Consider the following 23,126-nt stretch of genomic DNA (forward strand, 5'->3'; position numbering starts at 1 on the left):
GTCATCACCCTCTATCCACGTATATTGGTCAGCATAATCTCTCCAATCGATAAAGATATATCAATGTTCATCATTCATAGTGATCAGCTTCCTCCTTCCACCCCATAACAACAACAACAACGATCAGCTTTTTCCTTCCATCCAACAACAACAACAGCGACCAGCTTATTCCTTCCACCCAATAATAAAAACAACAACGATCAGTTTATTCCTTCCACCCAATAATAAAAACAACAACGATCAGCTTCCTCCTTCCACCTAATAACAACAACAACGATCAGCTTTTAACTAGAGAACCTTTCTTTCATTATAAACCAGAGAGTTTTTATGTAAAAAATAGTCTTGTATCATAAAATAATAATAATATATCTGTGGAATATTTTTATATAAAATAATATAACAGTGGAATATTTTCATACTAAATAATATAACTGTGGAGTATTTTTATATAAAATAATGTATCTGTGGAATATTTTCATATAAAATAATATATCCGTGGAATATTTGTATATAGAATAATATATCTGTAGAATATTTTCATATAAAATAATTTATCTGTGGACTATTTTCATATAAAATAATATATTCGTGGAATATCTTTATATAAAATATCTGTGGAATATTTTCATATAGAATACTATAGCTGTGGAATATTTTAATATAGAATAATACATCTGTAGAATAATTTCATATAAAATAATATATCTGTGGAATATTTTCATATAGAATAAAGTAACTGTGGATTGTTTGTTTGTTTATTTTGAATTTCGCGCAAAGCTACTCGAGGGCTATCTGCGCTAGCCGTCCCTAATTTAGCATTAATTTAGTCTAGAGAGAAGGCAGCTAGTCATCACCACCCACCGCCAACTCTTGGGCTACTCTTTTACCAACGAATAGTGGGATTGACCGTAACATAATAACGCTCCACGGCTGAAAGGGCGAGCATGTTTGGTGCGACAGGGGTTAGAACCCGCGACCCTCGGATTGCAAGTCAAGCGCCTCAACCCACTTGGTCATGCCGGGCCGTACGTAACTGCGAAATATTTTCATATAGAATAATATATCTGTGGAATATTTTTATGTTGAATAATATTTGTGTAAAGTATTTTTATATAAAATAATATATCGTGAAATATTTTCATAAAAATAATATATCTATAGAATATTTTCATATAATATGTCATAATATGTAATTATATATTTGTTTTTGTATGGCCCAAAATGTGGCAACATAAATTTACAAATGTTCCATTTTTACTGTAACATCCATAAATTATTTCACTGAGTTTCAACGAGATGCCGTGACAAAAATAATACTGGTGTACATAATTGTACACAACACATTTGTTTATAAGAGAAATTATTTAGAAAGTCCCTGTAATGACGTCAAGAATAACCCACTCTGCCTGCGGGTGGACGAGACCAGCTGATGAGCAGCGACCTCTGCCGCCAAACACCTGTCTTCAAATCGCTGAGCTCCAGATGCCTTGAGGTTATGCTCGTACAACCTATTGTTATCTTTTTTTAACTGGTAGTCAAAAATGCTTCTTATGAATTAACGTGAGGGACTATGACAATTCATAAGTAGTATTCCAATGATATAAATGTTTATATATCACATAAAACATTCACTAAAACACAATATTAAAGATAAAGTCAACAACAACAACTGAGAAGATGAACTTGGTAGACTCGTTCTCAACAACTAGAAAATATTTGCACCTCCTTATTTGTTTCTTTAGAAAAAAACCCACATAGGGAATCGAACACCATATATTAGCGTTGTAAGTCCGTTGACGTACCAATGTCCCACAGGGGAGCAACACGACCTTAAAACGTCCTCGTGCCTGTACCATTTTCGATTTAACAGATTACGTGTCTAATCGGTGTAGTTCGAGAGCTTAAAACGCTAGACATCGCCATTCGATACCTGCAGTGGGCAGACCATCGATAGCCATTTGTATAGGTCTGCACTTGACAATAAACAAACAAATAGCATTACGTCACTATTTGTCTATAAGTACAAATATCCTTAATTTAAATGAAAACATGAATATAAGTCACCAATACTGATCAAGACATACAGCAGTATGTAACGCAGCCAAAACGACACGCTGTGTTACTAACAGGAATGATAGCTTAGCGATTTTCCACATTCTTTATTTTTGATTGTGATAATTCAAACTATCACATACTTTCACTAATGTGATCTAGTGGAATCTTACTTCACATACCAAATTTCAAAGCCATCATTAAGAAATACATGAGATATAAAATCTCTAAGTTTGGTTCAATATTTTTCTATTTTTTTTATTTACATCGAAAGTACGAAAACTTTATTTCTTAGAAAAACGTATCTATATCTAACATTTATGGATTTTTTTAACATTTGAAACACTAATAAGTCTTTACAGCCTACATTTAGGTGTCAAATTTGGTTTATGTATAAGCCGCGCGTGCAATGTTATTCACAAATACTGCTTACGTTTGATGAAAACTTTTGCGCACGAGTACATAAAAATTCACTTGAGCTATCGGGCTGCAATTCTTACTGTAGTTTTCCCTAAGAGTAATGGTGGACTTTTCTCAGTTTTTTTATCATTCAGATTAAACACGACTGATTTAAATCAGCAAAACTATAAGAAGAAAGCACGTGTAGATACACTACATAGTCAAATGTAGATGGACACCCGACCATCACACTCATATGTCCTTGTTGAACATCTCATTCCAAAATCATGGGCATTAATATGGAGTTGGTCCCCCCTTTGCTGCTATAACAGCCTCAACTCTTCTGGGAAGGCTTTTCACTAAATTTTGGAACACGGCTGCGGGGATTCGCTCCTATTCAACCAGGAGAGCATTAGTGAGGTCGGGGACTGATGTCAGGCGAGAAGGTCTGGCTCACAGTCGGAGTTCCAATTCATCCCAAAGGTGTTCGATGGGGTTTAAGTCAGGGCTTTGTGCAGGCCAATCAAGTTCTTCCCCACCAACCTCGGCAAACCATGTCTTTATGGACCTCGCTTTGTGCACGGGGGCATTGTCATGCCGAAATAAAAAAGGGCCTTTCCTAAACTATTGCCACAAAGTTGGAGACACACAATTCTCTAGAATGACATTGTGTGCTGTAGCATTGAGACTTCCCTTTACTGGAACTGAAGAGCCTAGCCTACATCATGAAAAACAGCCCCAGACTATTATTCCTCCTCCACAAAACTTTACACTTGACACTATGCATTCAGGCAGGTAGCGTTGTCCTGGCATTCGCCAAACCCAAATTCGTCCGTAAGACTGCCAGATAGTGATGCGTGATTCATCACTCCAGAGAACACGTTTCCACTGCTCCAGAGTCCAATGGCAGTGTGCTTTACACCACTACAGCCAACGCTTGGCATTGCGCATGGTGATCTTAGGCTTGTGTGCGGTTGCTCGGGTATGGAAACCCATTTTGTGAAGCTCCCGACGAACGGAGTTTGTGCTGACGTTGCTTCCAAAGGCAGTTTGGAACTTGATAGTGAATGTTGCAACTGTGGACAGACGATTTTTACGCGCTTCAGCACTCGGCGGTCCCGTTCTGTGAGCTTGTGTGGCCAACCGCTTCGTGATTGAGCTGTTGTTGCTCCTAGACGTTTCCACTTCACAATAACAGCACTTATAGTTGACCGAAACAGCTCTAGCAGGGCAGAAATTTGATAAACTGACTTGTTGGAAAGGTGTCATCCTGTGACAGTGTCGCGTTGAAAATCACTGAGCTCTTCAGTAGGATCCATTCTACTGCCAATTTTTGTCTATGAAGATTGCATGGCTGTGTGTTTGATTTTATGTATCTGTTAGCAATGGATGTGGCTGAAATAACCGAACCCACTAATTAGAAGGGATTTCCACATACTTTTGGCCATGTAGTATAGTTTGGTTAGGCAAGCAAACTACATTATCAGTTTGTGGCTCAAGTTTTCAAAATAAACATGCAGGTGGACCGATCTTATTCAAACATACAGGTGGACTGCTGTTATTCAAACATGCAGGTGGGCTTCTGTTATTCAAACATGCAGATCGACCACTATTATTCAAACATACAGATGAATTGTTCGTATTCAAACATACAGGTGAACGGCTGTTAGTCAATTATACAGGTGAACGGCTGTTATTCAAATATACAGGTGGACTGCTGTTATTCAAACATGCAGGTGAGCTTCTGTTTTTCAAACATGCAGATGGACCACTATTATTCAAACATACAGGTGGACCGCTCTTATTCAAACATACAGGTGGACCGCTCTTATTCAAACATACAGATGGATTGTTCGTATTCAAACATACAGGTGAACGGCTGTTAGTCAATTATACAGGTGAACAGCTGTTATTTAAACATACAGTTGTACTGCTGTTATTCAAATATACAGGTGGACTGCTGTTATTCAAACATGCAGGTGAGCTTCTGTTTTTCAAACATGCAGATGGACCACTATTATTCAAACATACAGGTGGACCGCTCTTATTCAAACATACAGATGGATTGTTCGTATTCAAACATGCAGGTGAACGGCTGTTAGTCAATTATACAGGTGAACAGCTGTTATTTAAACATACAGTTGTACTGCTGTTATTCAAATATACAGGTGGACTGCTGTTATTCAAACATGCAAGTGAGCTTCTGTTATTCAAACATGCAGATGGACCACTGTTATTCAAACATACAGGTGGACCGCTCTTATTCAAACATACAGATGGATTGTTCGTATTCAAACATACAGGTGAACGGCTGTTAGTCAATTATACAGGTGGACGGCTGTTATTTAAACATACAGTTGTACTGTTGTTATTCAATATACAGGTGGACTGCTCTTATTCAAGCATACAGGTGGACGGCTGTTATTTATTGATAACTTTCAAGCATAAATTTGCTAAATTTTATGAAATTCGCCTAATTAAAGAGCTTTTAGTATCACGTGATATTAGCTTAAGCAATTAGCATAAAAAATTATCATTGATATAGCTGTACTCAGTGCATGCGGTGATGATAAGAAACTGTTAATCTAGATGCCACAGCATTACTACCAAGGAAGTTGTTACCACTATTTTAGAGACGAAAAATTACCACCATATATTTCAAAAGAATATGGCTGATTCTGTAAAGTATAAATCTGTTACGAATAATAGGATTGCGATCTCAAAGCTAATGTTGGTTACTTTCAAGTGTCACTTTCTTATTTGTTGTGGTTTGTTGGTGTGCATTGACAAAAAAACCATGATCTCTAATAATAAACGCATTAAATGTAAAACTTAAAAAAGGGTGAGGGGTCAAAATAGGATTGAGCGTATGACTTAAAGGAATGAAATAATGGCGGCCACGCTGGTAGCTACAGGATTGGTAATAATTTTACTATAAATATTAATTCAATAGTTAGCTAGGCCTCGTTTTATGTTCAACTTTAAACATGATGATGGTAAAAACTCACTATGATTTTATTCCTTCAAGTAGCACGGTGAATCCTTTTTTTTTTACATCTAAAATGATTTTGATTAATTATCTAACACACGCAGTACAATGTCTGATGGTTATAATGTTTCACCACTATAACCTGGCACCATCAGATACAATAACTGTAATTATTATTATGTACCAACTGGTTCACTGTATCTTTCTTACACCAGGTCAAAGAATTCTGAGAAAGGTAGAACTCTATGCTGGTGACGTAACGTACAAGTTGGTTTCGATTGGCTTAAACAGATGTTTTCACACTTACCATCCTATCACTATAAGAGATGAACAAGCATAAATTTATGTCACATTACCTGACTTCAGATTTATTCCTTGGTAAACGTAATTCAGAATTTTTGAAGGGGAAGCAAATTTATGGCTTTTACACACGCAAAAGGAAATTGTTTTGGAATCAAAACTTAAACATCGAGTATAGAAGTAACAAACGAAATAGGAAAATTTATTTATTTTAATGAAATACAAATGTCGGTTTTCCCGATGTATGTGACCGTTTTTGTTTACATGACAATAAATAGGAAGATGCAAGTGAAATAAGACATTTGTCTTACAGTATTTCATTTAATCCAAAAAAGAGGGAATTCTCAATAGCCACGGCTGCAAATAGATCTCAAATTAGTCAACAGATGGAGCTATGAGCTTAAAGTAGTGTACTTGAATAAAAAAATATATAAAAATCCAGAACCATTCCATGCGTCACTATATCACGACTGATAAAAATAAAGAAACAAAACGTACACAACACAATTGACAATTCATAATTACAAAGACATCGTAGTAAGAAAACATACACATAAATTTCGCTTTCATGCCCTGGCACTCTGCCAATAAAATAGAACGAGTTTTTCTTGCACGTGCGATCTTTTCAACTGTTAATAGGTTTACAAAGTCATCACACGTGGCGAGTTTGAAGACATAAACTTGGGATGGACGTTTTCAATTAAATAAAATATTCAACACGAACAAAAGTGAAAATGAACTTAAAAGGTCTACAGTGAACGTAGAGAAGTTTTCCAGAACCTTCTACAACTTGAGTCTCGGCTGTTCTTTTCAGACAAAAATGAATTTATTTGAAACTGCAGTTTTTCTTCCTAAATAAAAGTATGGTTGAATACATAAATACATCAAACTAATTAGAGCTTGAGTCTGCAGACATATGAAAGAAATTTGTATCACGTGACGTAAGGTCACACGTAAAGATATTCAATTAGAGTTTCCGTTTAATAACGGAAGCTATTATGGCACATGCCATAAATACATAAACTAGAACACTGGGTTGAATGACATACATTTGTTTCGTGAGTACATTTTCACACAATTATTGAAACTATTAGAAATATAACAGATTACATTATATTGTTTGTGCTACTTACACAGGAGATTTACACTTTACGTAGGTTAAATGACCAGATCTCTAGGACACACGTAGAGGCGTCCTAATGTTAAGCAACTGACCGAGGAAAGGGGAAAAACAGGTCAGCCAGCAGTACCCTCTATCACAAGAGCTTTCTTTGAAGCTACACAATGGGCTAACTGTGCTCTACTCACCCCAGATATCGAATCCCGATTTCTAACGTTGTAAGCTCGCAGGCTTAGGAGAGTCAGCAGTGCATTGTAAAATTAAAAGTGTAAGTTTATTTTCTTAACAAAACTAAGTAATTACTAGAACACATATTGATGTGTGTTCGTGCAGTCCATCTCCTGACTCACATTCTCTCTTTCAATTATTTATATAAAAAGAATTGGGCATGCAATAGAACATTTATTAAACATGAGGATGTGTAAAAAAGAAACGTTTTGGAAACGCTGACGTACCCACAGCTAAGAATGCAGAATATGTTCAGCAATGTGACGTCTCGAACCTTTGGCCTTTTCACACGCAACGGTAAGCACTAGATCACGCTCAACCCATAAAACAAATTATTTTATAATAACGAATTTAAAATAAACGTTAAAACTTGTTGAATAAGGACTCGTTAAATACTAATTTAAATTAAATAATTATTTGATGTTTCTCACCCAGACACAACCGACAGATAACTTGTCATACACTGCTGGCCAAAATCTTAAGGCCAATGAGCATAAAGAAAAAAATATGCATTTTGCGTTGTTAGACTCAAACACTTATTTGAGTAGAGCTTCGAAAGATGAAAATAAGAAAAGGGAAAATAAAAATAAAAAAACTTTTTCAGCATTTAATATGGAAAATGTGAACACTGTGAAATTAGACTAAATACTGGCTGGTCAAAAGTTTAAGACCATACCAAAAAAAGGACTAAACAGGATAGGAAATGCCCAACAAGAGGTCTCAGTTGGCATGGTCGATATCAGCGTTTGCAGAAGGCTGGCTGGAATGTTATTCCAAGTGGTGAAGATGGCTTCACGAAGATCATGCACTGTTTGGAATTGACGTCCATTTCTATAGACTTCCCTTGCCAATCCGCCCCCAAAGATTTTCAATGGGGTTCAGTTCGGGCGAACACACTAGATGGTCCAAAAGAATTACGATATTCGCCATGAAAAAGTCCTTTGTCCTGCGGGCATTGTGGATTGCAGCGTTGTCCTGCTGAAAAATCCAGTCATTTACACACAAGCAAGGGCCTTCAGTCTATAAGGATGCTCTCTCCAACATGCCAATGTAGCCGGCTGCTGTTTGGCGCACCTGTATAACCTAAAGCTCCATTGTTCCATGGAAGAAGAAAGCACCCCAGATCATAATGGAACCTCCTCCCCTGTGTCGTGTACAAAATGTCTCCGGTGGCATATCCTTAACGTGCCAGTAACGTTGGAAGCCATCTGGACCATCCTGGGTAAATTTTTTCTCATCAGATAACAAAACCTTCGTCCACTTTTATACGTCCCATGTTTGGTGCTTCTCAGCAAAGTTTAACCGAGCTGTTTCGTGGTGTGGAAGGAGGCGTGGCCTTTGAAGACGTTTACGGTTTTTAAAGCCTTTCTCTCGTAGATGCCGTCTTATTGTTCTTGAGCTGCATTCTACGTCCATAAGGCCCTTAATCTGGTTCGACGATTGGCTGGTGTCTTGTCAGACAACCCGTCGAATCCTCCTGCTCAACGCCGGCGAAAATTTCTTGAGCCGACCACTTGAAATTTTCGTTCCGTATCCCTTAGGGTCTTTTAAGAAATTTACAACAGCAAGTTTACTACACCCAATCTAACCAGCGATGGCACGTTGAGAGAGACCTTGCTTTTGCAGTTCGACAATTCCGTCACGTTCAAACTCAGTTGGGCCCGGTATGGCCAAGCATGTTAAGGCTTGCGACTTGTAATCTGAGGGTCGCGGGTTCTGATCTCCGTCGCGCCAAACATGCTCGCCCTTTCAGCCGTGGGGGGCGTTATAATGTGACGGTCAATCCCACTCTTCGTTGGTAAAAGAGTAGCCCAAGAGTTGGCGGTGGGTAGTGATGACTAGCTGCCTTCCCTCTAGTCTTACACTGCTAAATTAGGAACGAGTAGCTTTGTGCGAAATTCAAAAAAATCAAACTCTGTCAACTTTTTATCCTTTACCATGCTTTTACCCAATGTAACAGAGGAGATGTCAATGGGAGATGTTGACAACGCTAATGCTTGAACACAAATGACTAAATTTCGTTACGTGTTTACCGATAAACGCTTCGTTTCAGTATGGTCTTAAACTTTTGACCAGCTAGTATTTAGGCTAATTTCATAGGGTTCACATCTTCCCTATTAAATGCTATTTTTTTTTATTTTCCCTTTTCTTATTTTCATCTTTCGAAGCTCCACTAAAATAAATGGTTGAGCCTAACAACGCAAAATGCATATTTTTTCTTTATGTTCATTGGCCTTAAGATTTTGGCCAGCAGTGTACATATAAGTAGAGACCACAGATTACTTTGCTAAAATATACAGCAATGTACAGAGTATGTACGGTTCTGCCATCTATTGGCTATATTCATTTGTATAATATTACAAATGGTTTAAAACTGACCAACGCGATCTATAGTACTGTTGTTTGTTTCTTTTTAGGACAAAGCTACACTGGGTCATCTGCTGTGTCCACCGCTGGGAATCGAACCCGAGATATTTGCTTTCGAAGTTTTTTAAACTTACCGCTGTTTCTCAGGATAACTGTGAGAAGTAAATAATGGTTATCGATTAGCTGTCTAAAAAATACAAATTGATAAATTAAAAGAAACAGTTGTAGAAGATCATTAAAAAATGTTACTTCTGAAAAAAAACCTGATTATAACGTTAACAGTTTACAAGGTGAATTGGTCAGAAGGAAGCGTACTTCTGATATGTAGCCACTTTAATAAAAGATAATCTGAAGAAATAACAATGGCAGAACTTTTAAAAGAAGTTAAAATGCTTAGCACTTCTGATAAACGGGATAACTAAAGGGACAATCATTCTGAAAAATAACAGATTAAATGATATAAAGAAGGAATAGTAATGAGTGAAAAAATTCTTTAACAGGTTGAGTTCTATTTGGTAAATCAGTTAAAAAGTTACTTTTCCTAGTAGTTATATAAACTAATTAATCCTTGCCAACTTCCGATGTACAAAGTAGTTACTTATTATACAGAGCACTGACATCAACAAAACACATTCAAATAGATCTGAGACAAATGGCTACCACATATCAGCTTCTCTTACCAGAAGACCCAGGCTCGAGTCTCCGTCAGTATCATTACATACAGTCCTTTTTAAGGCTTCCCTGAAGACCGCTGCAACTGAGCAGTTCAGATGTAGATAATCGTGGAATTAAGTGTTAGTTTATATTAATTGATAAAATAATTACTAATTAACTTAAGCTACTAACGGTGACAACTGTAGATAGTTGATCTCTCTAGCCTTATCTCAAGCATGTAATAAACCGGTTGTAACGTAAACATAACCTCATCACGTGATAGATAAGCTACAAGCGTTACCTAGCTTAAGTAGTTTTAACAGTGAGAGTTTAAGCCGAAACGATTTAACCACGTATAGATCTAGTCAGTTTAGTTATTAAAACGTCATACCTAGTCAACTAAATTGGAGAAAAGCTATGCCAGCGACTGTTCTATCTTCCAACATGCACGAGACCAACTAACTGGTCACCAATACAAGGGAAACAGTTGAGACTGGCAGTAACAAAAAGGACGGACACAATGTTAGAGGAACAGATATATTACAGAATATTTAATAAAATATTTAACGATCATAGCCTGGATATCTCACGCAAAGAAAACTTTATAGAATATAGATTACACAATTGAGGTATAAAACCATTTTGAAATGAAAGCCAACAACAAGTTGTTTAAAACAGTTCATGCAAATATAGTTAAGTCAACGGTGTCTCACAGAACTTAATACAGCTTTACATATGAGCACGTTTAAATCATTTTCTAGAAGTCTGAATAGATTTAGACCTTTTTGTCTTTAATTTCAATAGATCTTTCCCTTTAGCCGCAACATAGTACAAACGTTAATCTCATACTTCCATCTATTGACCGATTTCAAATCTAATTACAGCCGCGGCTATTGAGGGTTCCCTCGTTTGCCTTCAGTCCCTACTAGATTTAAATATTGTTTTGTCTTTAGCCCCATTAGATTTACATATTTTGTCTTTAGCCCCCACTACATTTAGAAATTTTGTTTTTAGCTCACCTAGATTTAGATATTGTTATTTCTTTAGCCCCCACTAGATTTGCATATTGTTTTGTCTTGAGCCCCACTAGATTTAAATATTGTTGTCTTTAGCCCTATTAGTTTTAGATATTGTTTTGCCTTTAGCCCTCACTAGTTTGATATTGTTTTGTCTTTAGCCCCATTAGATTTACATATTGTTTTGTCTTTAGCCTCCACTAGATTTACATAGTTTTGTATTTAGCCCCCACTAGATTTACATATTGTTATTTCTTTAGCCCCCACTAGATTTGCATATTGTTTTGTCTTGAGCCCCACTAGATTTAAATATTGTTGTCTTTAGCCCTATTGGTTTTAGATATTGTTTTGCCTTTATCCCCCACTAGAGTTAGATATTGTTTTGTCTTTAGCCCCATTAGATTTACATATTGTTTTGTCTTTAGCCTCCACTAGATTTAGATATTGTTTTGTCTTTAGTCCTCACTAGATTTACATAGTTTTGTCTTTAGCCTCCACTAGATTTACATAGTTTTGTCTTTAGTCCTCACTAGATTTACATATTGTTTTGTCTTTAGCCTCCACTAGATTTAGATATTGTTTTGTCTTTAGTCCTCACTAAACTTACATATTATTTTGTCTTTAGCCTCCACTAGATTTACATATTGTTTTGTCTTTAGTCCTCACTAGATTTAGATATTATTTTGTTTTTAGCCCCACTAGATTTAGATATTATTTTGTTTTTAGCCCCACTAGATTTAAATATTGGTCTGTCTTTAGCCCTCACTAGTTATATATTGTTTTGTCTTCTTTGAGTTGAGCGACTTGAATGCTTTTTTTTTATTACTCGAGGGCTACCTGCTCTAGCTGTCTCTAAATTTCAAATGACAGATCAGGAGGAGGTTAGAAACACCACCCATTCTTGATCTACTCTTTACCAACGAATGATGACTGAATGTGTGGCCAGGTTCGATCTCGCAGCCCACAAATTGTGAGTTGTTCGATTTAACCACCAGGCCATTTTAGTAAATAATCACACTAGGAAATATATACGAATGTCATTAATATCTTTTCCACGAATAAGTTGTTTCATTTATTACGTACAACATTTTGACAAACAACAAACATAAGTAGCATTCTGTTTATCACTGTAGCGTTTTTACCATCACAAAATTTCCATAACTTGATACAAATTTCTTTAAAATGCGCATCCGTAACTACTTGCATGAAAGTTGTACAAAAATTTCACCCACATAACGCTTCTAACACATGAACTGCATCCTACAAGGAACGTTAACCCTGACTCTCAGTAAGATCGTTTAGCCACACACTAAAATATATTACTCGCCATTTCCCGACATTCGAAATTTACTACCTGCTGAAAAGATATATCATGAGTACCATTCGCAAACTTTCACCAGTAAAAGATAGCCATACTCAGTATCGATGTCTCTGGAAAGAAAAATCACAATATTTTAAAGAAATGTATACGTTTTCAATACACAATAAACCCTTAACAGAGAAAGAACAGTTCTCTCATTTAAAGGGCATGCAAGTTTCGAATTAGGCCTAAAACACAATAAATTGCAGCTTATGGCGCTGAGTTTAGTACTTTGTAACATAAAACCAAGCGTTGTATTTATTTTGCGTAATTGATTCGAATCTCCGTCCCACCAAACATGCTTGCCCTTTAAGCTGTTGAGGCATTGAAATATTACAACCAATCTCACTATTTCTTGATAGTTTACAAACTTTCTTTGTTAACCTGAAGATGACCTAAGAAAGTTGAAACTTTGTTCTGTACTTTATATTAATTATTGTTTCAATACCCATACAAGCCATCTTGAGGATACATTCTAATAATTGATTTATTTTTATATGTCACGTACCTCTAGTAAACTTAGTAAATCACTTATCGAGTTAATTTTTAAATTCAGATCTATTTAAGTATTTTACTTTTATCAGAAGTTATTGATAATAGCTGATAATCGTTTCAAGGGTGTTGACATCTGGAGTGTTGTAGCACTCTTACATATTTGACTTATATATCAGCTGTAAAATATAGTATTATATTAATATTCATGTTCTGCTTTAAGCTGCTTCTTATACCTTCAATCTCTTATAGTAAAATCTGCAAGTCTAGTCAAGCTCTCCCCCACTTTGTGACATCTTCCAACACCACTACGTTTCAGTTCTCGGATGATTCATTATACGTGTTTGTTCTATGACAGGGGTGAACAACTTATTTTTCACAGTGGCCACAACTGTAATTAATGAAAACAACGTTGGCCACACTATTCAAAGGAAAAAAAGAAGAAAGATGTTAGTTTAATCAAAATAATTGCATTTCAACTAATCTTCAATGTGAAAATTTATGGGAGTTTTCATCAACAAGTTTCGTGAAATTTTTGCTTAATATCTATGTTCAATGAGCATCTTAGCCCTGCCTCTAAATTTATGTCAGTAAGCCGAGATATGTATCTGGACTTCAGAAAATCTAGCGTATAAAATGTTGACTCTCAAACCCATGTGGATCCAAACACGAAAAATAATTTTGAAATTGCTGTCTTCAAATTTGGAAGACTCTCATTTATCAGAATAGTGAGCCACATCTCTCTGATAGAACATTTTTGTTTACCTTTTATGTCTTCTACACTTTGCAGGGCAAGCATCTTGTCTTCAAATCCACACTTATCCAAAGACAAAAAAGATATAATTTCCTTATTGAAATTTCTAAGTCAAATTGAAATGGATCATGCAAAAATTCAAATATCAACTTCAATTTTTTTTTTAAATTTGGAGAAACGTGATTTAAATTTTTGAAATAGATTTTTGATCCAGTTTACACAAAGATCATCTTTAGCATCAGAGAAATCATAGTCCTTATTATTTTCTAGAAAGCTATTCAACTTTGCAAAATGTATCAAATCATTCTTTTGTAACTGTTCCGCAAGGAGATTTAGATTTACTTGAAATTCATAAATAGACTATGATTGCTCTCTTATTATTTTACCTCTTCCCTGAAACTTCGTATTCAAATTATTCAAGTGAGTCATCATATCACACAGAAAGTACAAATCACACTGCTATGACAAAGTTTCAATTTCAGGGAAATTTCCTATCTTACCTTTCTCAACAAGATACTCTTTAATTGGGGAAATAAGGAAGTAAATCGTTCCAAGGCTTTTCCTCTAAGTAACCATCTTACATTTGCAAAATCAGTAAGACCATCAAAAGTACTGTCACTGCTTTTCTTCATAGATTCAACAAACTGTCAATGGATGAGAGAGTATCCACTTCTAATATAATTTACAATTTTTATAACAGTGTCCATCAAATTTTTCAATTCATCACTTTTAAACATCTAAGCATATAAATTTTCCTGATACAAAATGCAATGGAAAGATGGCAGTGTGAACTTCATATTATTTTCAATTAAGTGCTGCTTCAAAAGAGAAACAAATCCTAATTTCGCCCCAGTCAATGATATTGTGACAGAAACCAGTTTTTTTTAATCCAGATTATTATTTTTTTACATTTCAAGAAATTTTTCAAAGATGTTTTTTCCACATGTTTGATCTCGTAATCCACAAAGGCCAAGCATTTTTTCCTCATTTGAAGATCTGAAGTAACATATCGAACTCAAAATATCAACTGTGCAGTGTCACTAACATCTATCGACTCATCTAGTGCTAGAGAAAAATACAAATAATCTTTCAGTTGTTCAAGCAATTCATTTTCTGTCTTTCGCTAACTCTTGCATTCTGCAGACAACTGTTATTCGGCTTAATCGCAAATCATTTACCTTTTAAAGAATATCATCTCTTATTTTTGAATCATAGTTCTCCAACAGAGTTTTAATGACGACAATCAATATTTCTTTCACTAGTTCAGCATCAGAAAATGATATATTTTTTTGAGCTATAATCCAAGCTACGTTATAGCTAGCTAACGTAACTAGTTCTATCGATGGTAAAAATCTTTCTTTGGCCTCCCATTTCGTTCATGAAATTGTGCTTTCAGACGGCTAATTTCATTCATACGATTTTTGCTGTCAAATGGAAATTTTACGTCAAATTCGTCGTGAAAATTGTTAAAGTGTTGCTTGAGGATGTATACTTTATTATTCCTAAAAAGTTTGTTACAAAAGAGACACCCTGGCTTATTATTTGCTTCAATCACTGCAAATTTCAACTCACAACTTTCAATTCTCGTTTCACGTTTTACCAGTCACGCGCCATTCTATTTTCGGCAATAATGCCAGAATCAATTAAATTGTCTTTATTTTGTGAGTGTTCACCAACATCTGAATTCTCTCATTTTCGAAATATTCACTTATTCATGTCATGAGATTAAAAATAAAATATATTTAAACACTTGAAAGTTTCACAATAAGAATATGTTTGCAAGCGCATGCAAAATAATGCACACTCAATAACAAACATCTAAACAAGACTTACGTTACAAAATGGGCGGAGTCTGTGACAGTGATGAAGCGCGCGACATCAGCGATGATGTGAGGCAATGCAGTTGCTGATTACAAAATTTGCGTTGAAAAATAAATGTTGGAAAAAGTTGATTCCTAAACTGGAGCTGGCCACATTTGTGTTATGAACTGGCCACGTGTGGCCAGTGGCCATGGAGTTGCCCACTCCTGTTCTATAACAATGTAGGTCCGTAATGATACCGGAATACTGAACTAGCTATTTTATTTACACAGTTAATTTTTAATTTTGTTGGATGACAAATTATTAATAATTCCATTAATTGTTGTTAACCGAATTTAATTCATGGTTTATGAAAAAAAAAAACATTATTACGCTTAGAAATACACAAGATATGCATAACAGTTTGAATGTCAAAATTTTTTTTTAAATTCTAGAAAGATACATCCATTTTCACGTGAAGAAATCCCTCTTCATTGAGGTCAGAAGTTTGCCTTACAAAAATTATTCTCAACTATGTTACTAGATTTTCCGCTAATAAAAGGTTTGAATTACAGAAAATTCTTCTAGTTGGCCTCAAATTTTTAAATGTATACACTGCCAGGCCTGGGAAACAAAATAGTAAGCATTTTATCTGGAACTGTTTTGTGCCTCAGAATTATGTAAGGTGAAAGAAAACCAAAATATTTAAATACATTTTACACTAAGAAAGGAAAATACTTTTAAAAATTGCACTTTAAACTTATGTTAAAATCACCAGAAAAATATAACACACATAACACCATAGCTTAAGTTACGAGATAAAATATGTTTATATTTACATAAGGTCATCCGACGGTTACAAAATTCTGTTCAAAACTACAAGTCTTTGTATGACATTTAAATTCGTTGGCGTGACGACCAGGACACCATTATCATTTTAAGAAGTTAAAGTCTTCAATGATAAACATTAACTGTACATTAACTCTACATTAACTTGTACATTAACTGTACGTTAATTGTACATTAATTGTACACTAACTTATATATACATTAACTTCTACATTAATTGTATATTACTTGTACACTAACTTATACATTAACTGTACGTTAATTGTACACTAACTTATACATTAACTTGTACATTAACTGTACGTTAATTGTACACTAACTTATACATTAACTTCTACGTTAATTGTATATTAATTGTACACTAACTTATACATTAACTTCTACATTAACTGTACATTAACTTGTATATTAACTATACGTTAACTTCTACATTAACTGTATATTAACTTGTATATTAACTGTACATTGACTGTACATTAACTTGTCCAGATCACTAAAATCAAACGAATCTCAAATCGTTAATGGATATTTCTAGAAAAGGCGAAATATATTGGACAAAAGACCTTCATCCGGAAATATTTTTTACTACAATGCTGACCACATCCCCACTCACCCCCTCTCCCCCATTACAACAATATCAACCGATTTTTTTAAAAAAAAGACCTAACACCCCAAAACAGACTTCCGACATAAAACAATGATATTGTAATCCATTTGTGATGTTATGGTTCCGTCTGCGCTAGCTTTGGCCGAATTGTTTTCATACGTACCATGTGGACACTTATGCTTGTGGTTTCTGAAAGCAGTCATATCCGTTAAAAGGCTCAGATAGTCTAGGAAATACACTAGTATTAAGAAATGCTGTCAAACAGATAACGGACTACTCCCGAATTTTTTCACCGACACCTGGTTTCCTGTTGATAACTACTGAATGTCCTACACTCCCAACAGACTACTTACTAAACCTCTTACTCTTAATCCACTGATAACAGTTTGTTACTTGTCTTACTGACTTCACTGCTCTAAGTCGCCAGTCAACCTGACGGCCAGGTATCTTTCTTAACTATTTGGCGTCTGCTAAAGGTCAAGTGACCAACTGTCGTTTCGCATGGCCAAAAACCCCACGATTTATTAGTTTTGAGAGAGAACAGGTAAATTCGAAAATGGCAGAGACTACAGTTCCTTCGTGCATAGTCATACAATACAGGTTATATACTTATAATACACTTCCAATTGTAACCATAATCGGAAATATTTGTTTTAGAACAAAGGTTTTTCTGCACCTAGACGTACCGAACTAACAGATTAGATGAAGTGAAGTTTATTAAAAGAATCCATCCTCAAGTTTTATATTATCCGACCAACTAGGTGGACATTCAGTTAAGTGTCACTCTTATAGCGCCTACATGGGCCCAAAGTTCAAAACTGCAACGGGACACAATTATTAAACTCTCAAGTTCACAGCCCAGACACACTAACCATCTAGCTACTCTCGGAAATACCCGACTTCATGTGTAATAAAAAAACAAAACAATCGTAGCTTGTCTTTAAGCTTACGTCAGAAATATGAGTAATTTCACAAGTTAGGTTAGGTTATTTAATAAAGAACTGAAAGCTAAACCTTTCTCGTACTGGGACTGTTTTCAGTATCGATCTATATACAATAAACCGCCCATTCCAAAAACGTTTTACTTTAAACCTTATTTTTATTTTTATATTTATTAATTACATTTTTATGACAGAAATTCAAGCCCAAAGAATGAACAGTTTCTGTAAAAAAGAAAAAAACAGTGGAATAGTTTTATCTGTTACTATAGTTTCTAATTTGTTTTAAGTATCCAGTAAACTGAGTTTATAATTTGACCAATGATTTTAAGCAACCAATAAACCATAGTTTAATAAATATTTTACAAGTCTAAATATTTACATAACTGAATATTCGGACTTTGAAACAGTACAGGAAAGTTTATAAACAGCACACAAAGGTTAATTTAAATTATCAAAACAAACAACTGTAATCTGAAAATATTCCAAAACAACAATCAGGAAAACGGGAGTTCTGTTTGTACTTACAAACACCCGCGGAAGACAAACGTTCTTCGTCTACCAACGCCTTTGAGGACAACTTATTGTGTTTGACTACATGCATAATAATGTGAAAGTGTATATGTCAACAATCTGCCAAACAAGGAAGAGAAAACACAAGGGCGAGGCTCTTTGGTTCCGCCTGCCTACTACGGGCCAAGTAGGCTTATATTTTTATTAGGTCGAGACCTAGGTTTAATACGCGAACTATCAACAGAAGTGTTTCAGGCCTAATCCATTTGAAGTGGACTGATGTCAAAATGTGCAAAATAAGCAAAAGTGTACACTTTGGTATGCTACATATTTTTAAAAAAATATCAACAATAAGAGACAATATTAACAAATTAGCTTAAGGCGCGTGTGTAGAAGACATGAATAAAACAAATTAGGAAAATAAGCTAGATAGGATACGACAGCCCAATTTAGTAAATTTCACGACAAAATCTAACCCTAACAGGTTTATAATAAAGAGACCAAAAAGAGAGTTGTATATGGTGGATCTAATTAAGTAAGCCTAAATCAAGTTTGATGACAAAGAACCCTCTTGAACTTGTCGTCATTAGGTGCTAAATTTATCGACAGGTTTTACATTTGTAATAAATGTATCTTTCAATACGTTTTCAAACCGTCTCCAAACTTGAAGTTAAAATCAGTTTCGTTACGCTAAAGTAGGAACACATTCTAAACAGGACTATATTTGTAAGTATATGGTGTGTAATCTAAGATAATTAAAATATCGTTTGTTCGTATCTTTCTGTTTATTATTCGCTTGAATCGTAAAACCAAAAACCTAGTTTTTCTCTTTACAGGAAATATCCGAAAGAAAACTCATTACTTCTGAGATCACGTTAAAATTAATCTTCGTGTAAAATTTATTCTGCCCAGCCATAGAGCGGACTTACAACGCTAGAAACAGGGTTTCGATACCTGTGGTGGGCAGAGCACAGATAACCCATTGTGTAGCTTTGTGCTTAATAACAAATAAGAGCAAAACAACACAAATATATGAAGAAAACATTTGACGGTAGTGATAACTTGAAATATAATTTGTGCTTAATCACACACAAAAAGTTTCATCGTAAATTTAATTTGTTTTGTCACTAACTGTAACAACAATTCTAAGACCATTTCCCACTTGATCGTGTTACTTTCTAATATAATCCTCATTTTATACTAGCCACGACCACATACTTCTGTCTGTCTGTCAGGTGACTTTTGTCTGCCCATAGCTGGTAGACTAGTCGTTAGAGGGAATTCCTGAAGATATTGCAAGTAGGTGATGAATGGAAGAATTCAGTTTAACCTAAAAGCATAGTTAAACCTTAAACGACGAGTATTCAACTTTGACACACACCTTAAGTTAATTTGAGTAGATAGAGTAGCATTATACAACAATAGTATATCTGCGAGTTATTCACAAACATAATTTCAATAAATAAAGTTAATATTAGCTTTACGGTATTGAGCTATTTTTAAATTATAATTGGGCAGTATTTACCACACTTTCTAATTTCAATGTTTTACAGTCATTTAAGTTTGTAATTCGTCTTTAAAAAACAACAACAACTGAAATATTGACTTTCAAGTAAAGAAAAAATATGCGATCGTTGAAATTTCAAACAACTAAGAATACAAAACACAAGACTGCGGTACAACCACGGGTCAAATACATCCGTCAGTACATACATACACGAGTTAATTAAGCGTATTTAAAAGCTGAATGTTGAAACTGTAACAACATTAAAAACTTATTAATATAGCACCGCTGTTGGGAACTAGTGTCCCCCGCTTGGAACAGCGGTAAGTCTACGGATTTACAACGCTAAAATCAGGGGTTCGATTCTCCTTGGTGGACACAGCAGATAGCTCGATGTGTCTTTGCTATAAGATAAACACACTCGGAAGCAGTCTAGATTCTTGAATGCAAACATATATTGACAAAAAGATCGTATATTAGGGTTATCTAAGAGTTTAACAATAGACCGTTACTGGGTTTCTACCCAAACACTTACCTTTCCAATGATATTAAATATTGTACAAGGAACAAATAAACAAGGGTAAAATATCTACTTCAGCTGTTACTACTCTTTGAAACCTCGATATTATTAGTAATTCAACACAGTAGTGGTAATAGTTATATTTTGTTTTTGGTACCGAAGATGGAATTTTTAGATTTACGAAACAGTCACCTGCGTCCCTTCTTCAAAGAACAACTTTGTGTTTTCTTAAAAATGCATCAATTGCTAATTAAACATACATCTAAAGTCTTGGTAACACCTATATTTATACCTGAACTACGTTGTCCTAAAAAGCTAATCCAAACTGTACAAAATTACAGACTCGGTGAGAAATCTTATCGTCAGTTAATCGCCTTGCTGAAAATTCACTAATATTGTCTAGCCAATTCTTTGGTTAAATCTTTAGAAATAAAGTTTGTTTGTTTATTTGTTTGTTTTGTAAAACATTAACGTATCTATGACGAAGGGTATCCTTACTTATTTATTTTCATAATAGATAAATTGACTTTTAACTTAAACTTAATGATTACCACCCTAACAACCTGGTGTATAGCATGCACACTACAACCAGTAAGAAATTAGTTCGTTTATGACTGTAAAAATTAAAATAAAAACGCACAAACACCCGTTATCACAACTATACTGTACAAACGTTGAAGTTCAAACTGTACTCACAGTATACTGTTCGTGTCAATACCGTCATTTAATTGCAACACTGTTTCTTTCACCATTTTCTTCAACTTGTTGCAAACAATCGTGACGAAATAATGACCTAAAGTTTCTAAACGCTCCTATAATACGTTTAAGGACGCCGGTAGAATATAAGTTAGGACTGACCATTACACTTAGTTGGCATTTCGTATATTGACAGGTTCACACTAAAGTATGATTCGAATTACATTCAACTTTAATTTAAAATATATTTACTTAAATTAAAAAAAAATTACCATCAGCTAGTACAATAAGTAACTGTTCTTTTAAATAAAAACCGAACTAATCACAAATCAGATCCACGATATTCCGCCCTGCGCTGGATACAGGTTCTTCTGCTAGTGCTAGGCTTTCTAAAACTCGTGGTTTAAGGTGCGGGAGTTTAGGTCTTCTTCATGACGTCACTAAAATGTACGCACTCACGTACGACATCATGCCTTGAGCTACAATCCACCTGCAATGATTCGAGTCTAACTGAACTGTCAATAAGCCTTCTAAGCCTACAAGTTCAATAGTAACGTGTGTTTGGCTACAGAAAGTTAAGCCGTTGTGTGTTCTCTTTCTCTAACTGTAACGCAGGTAAGTAAACATAAATTATAGTGCTGTACGAAGCGATAATTTGAACAAGATACTGTAATTTATAATAGAATACAATCAAACATTTAAAACAGAATTACACTTAAATAATGATTATAAAACATATCCCTTCTTCTCCACTAGCTCTTAGTAAGTCTAAAGGCTCCCATTGCTAAAAACATATTTCAATACTTGTGATGGGCACAGCACAAATAGCTCATTATGTAGCTCTGTGCTTAATAACAAACACACAAGTAAGAAACAGTCCTTTTTTTTTTACCAAATTGACTAACTACCACTGATGTTTTATTTTGCTTGGCCACTATCCACACCCGTGACTCAGCGGTAAGTTTGTAGACTTACGGTCCTAAAAACTGGGGGCCCGGCATGGCCAGGTGGGTTAAGGCGTGCGACTCCTAATCTGAGGGTCGTGGGTTCGCATCCCCGTCGCACCAAACATGCTCGCTTTTTCAACCTTTGGGGCGTTATAATGTGACGGTCAATTCCACTATTCGTTGGTAAAAGAGTAGCCCAAGAGTTGGCGGTGGGTGATGATGACTAGCTGCCTTCCCTCTAGTCTTACACTGCTAAATTAGGGACGGTTAGCACAGATAGCCCTCGAGTAGCTTTGTGCGAAATTCAAAACCAAATCAAACCTAAAAATTGGGTTTCGATACTCATGGTGAGCAGAGCCCAAATAGCCTATTGTGTAGCTATGCACTTAACAGCAATCAAATCAATAGACACCACCCTGCAATTTGTAACATAGTGATAATATCTTTCGACCATTACACAGTCACTACTTTGTTAATAATCACTGAATATTTTTATTACCATTAGCTATTCCTCCTTGACTTTTGTCATTCATTATTGATTGACCTTCTCTCGGTCACAATTTAATTGACCATTTAATTGGTGAGAAAGACAAGTTTTTTGGTTCTTCAGTTGTTTAGGTTGTTCATATAAATAGCATTTCAAGTCATTGGCTGTCGTATCTCATCCGACTTGAAGAGCCTGTGTGTTCACATGTGGTCTTCACACTTCTTTACTTTCACTCAGAACTTCTTACCAATCATATCTGTTTCCTTTGACCATTCCCGTGGAACTGTTTTCATTGAAATTTGTTACTTATACGTTTCACAACATATGGAGATCTTATGAGGTCATACGGGATTTGGGAATAGTTTGCTGGGCAAACCGGGTAACGTACGAAAAAAATATTTCACATACGTGCAAAAAGATTCATGGCAAGTACACTGTTTTCTGGAAATGACACTAGGGGAATCACCATATTAACCGTTCAATGTTGCTACCGTAATTTTCAGTTATTGTTTCCTTCCTGCCAAGGGTATTGAA

The 23,126-nt window shown here is 35.2% G+C and overlaps 1 protein-coding gene across 1 annotated transcript in view; it reads right to left on the bottom strand.

Moving 5' to 3' along the window:
- The window catches only part of LOC143252427 (uncharacterized), an 80,603-nt gene extending 59,181 nt beyond the window's left edge, over positions 1-21,422 (bottom strand). Inside the window, exon 1 of the mRNA XM_076504512.1 lies at positions 21,159-21,422. Coding sequence (XP_076360627.1) covers positions 21,159-21,214 — 56 coding nt within the window. The 5' untranslated portion in view covers positions 21,215-21,422. The remainder of the gene's footprint in view (positions 1-21,158) is intronic.
- Between the last annotated feature and the right edge of the window lie 1,704 nt (positions 21,423-23,126).

The sequence above is a fragment of the Tachypleus tridentatus genome, chromosome 6 (assembly GCF_004210375.1).
Source record: "Tachypleus tridentatus isolate NWPU-2018 chromosome 6, ASM421037v1, whole genome shotgun sequence".
NCBI classification, from domain to species: domain Eukaryota; kingdom Metazoa; phylum Arthropoda; class Merostomata; order Xiphosura; family Limulidae; genus Tachypleus; species Tachypleus tridentatus.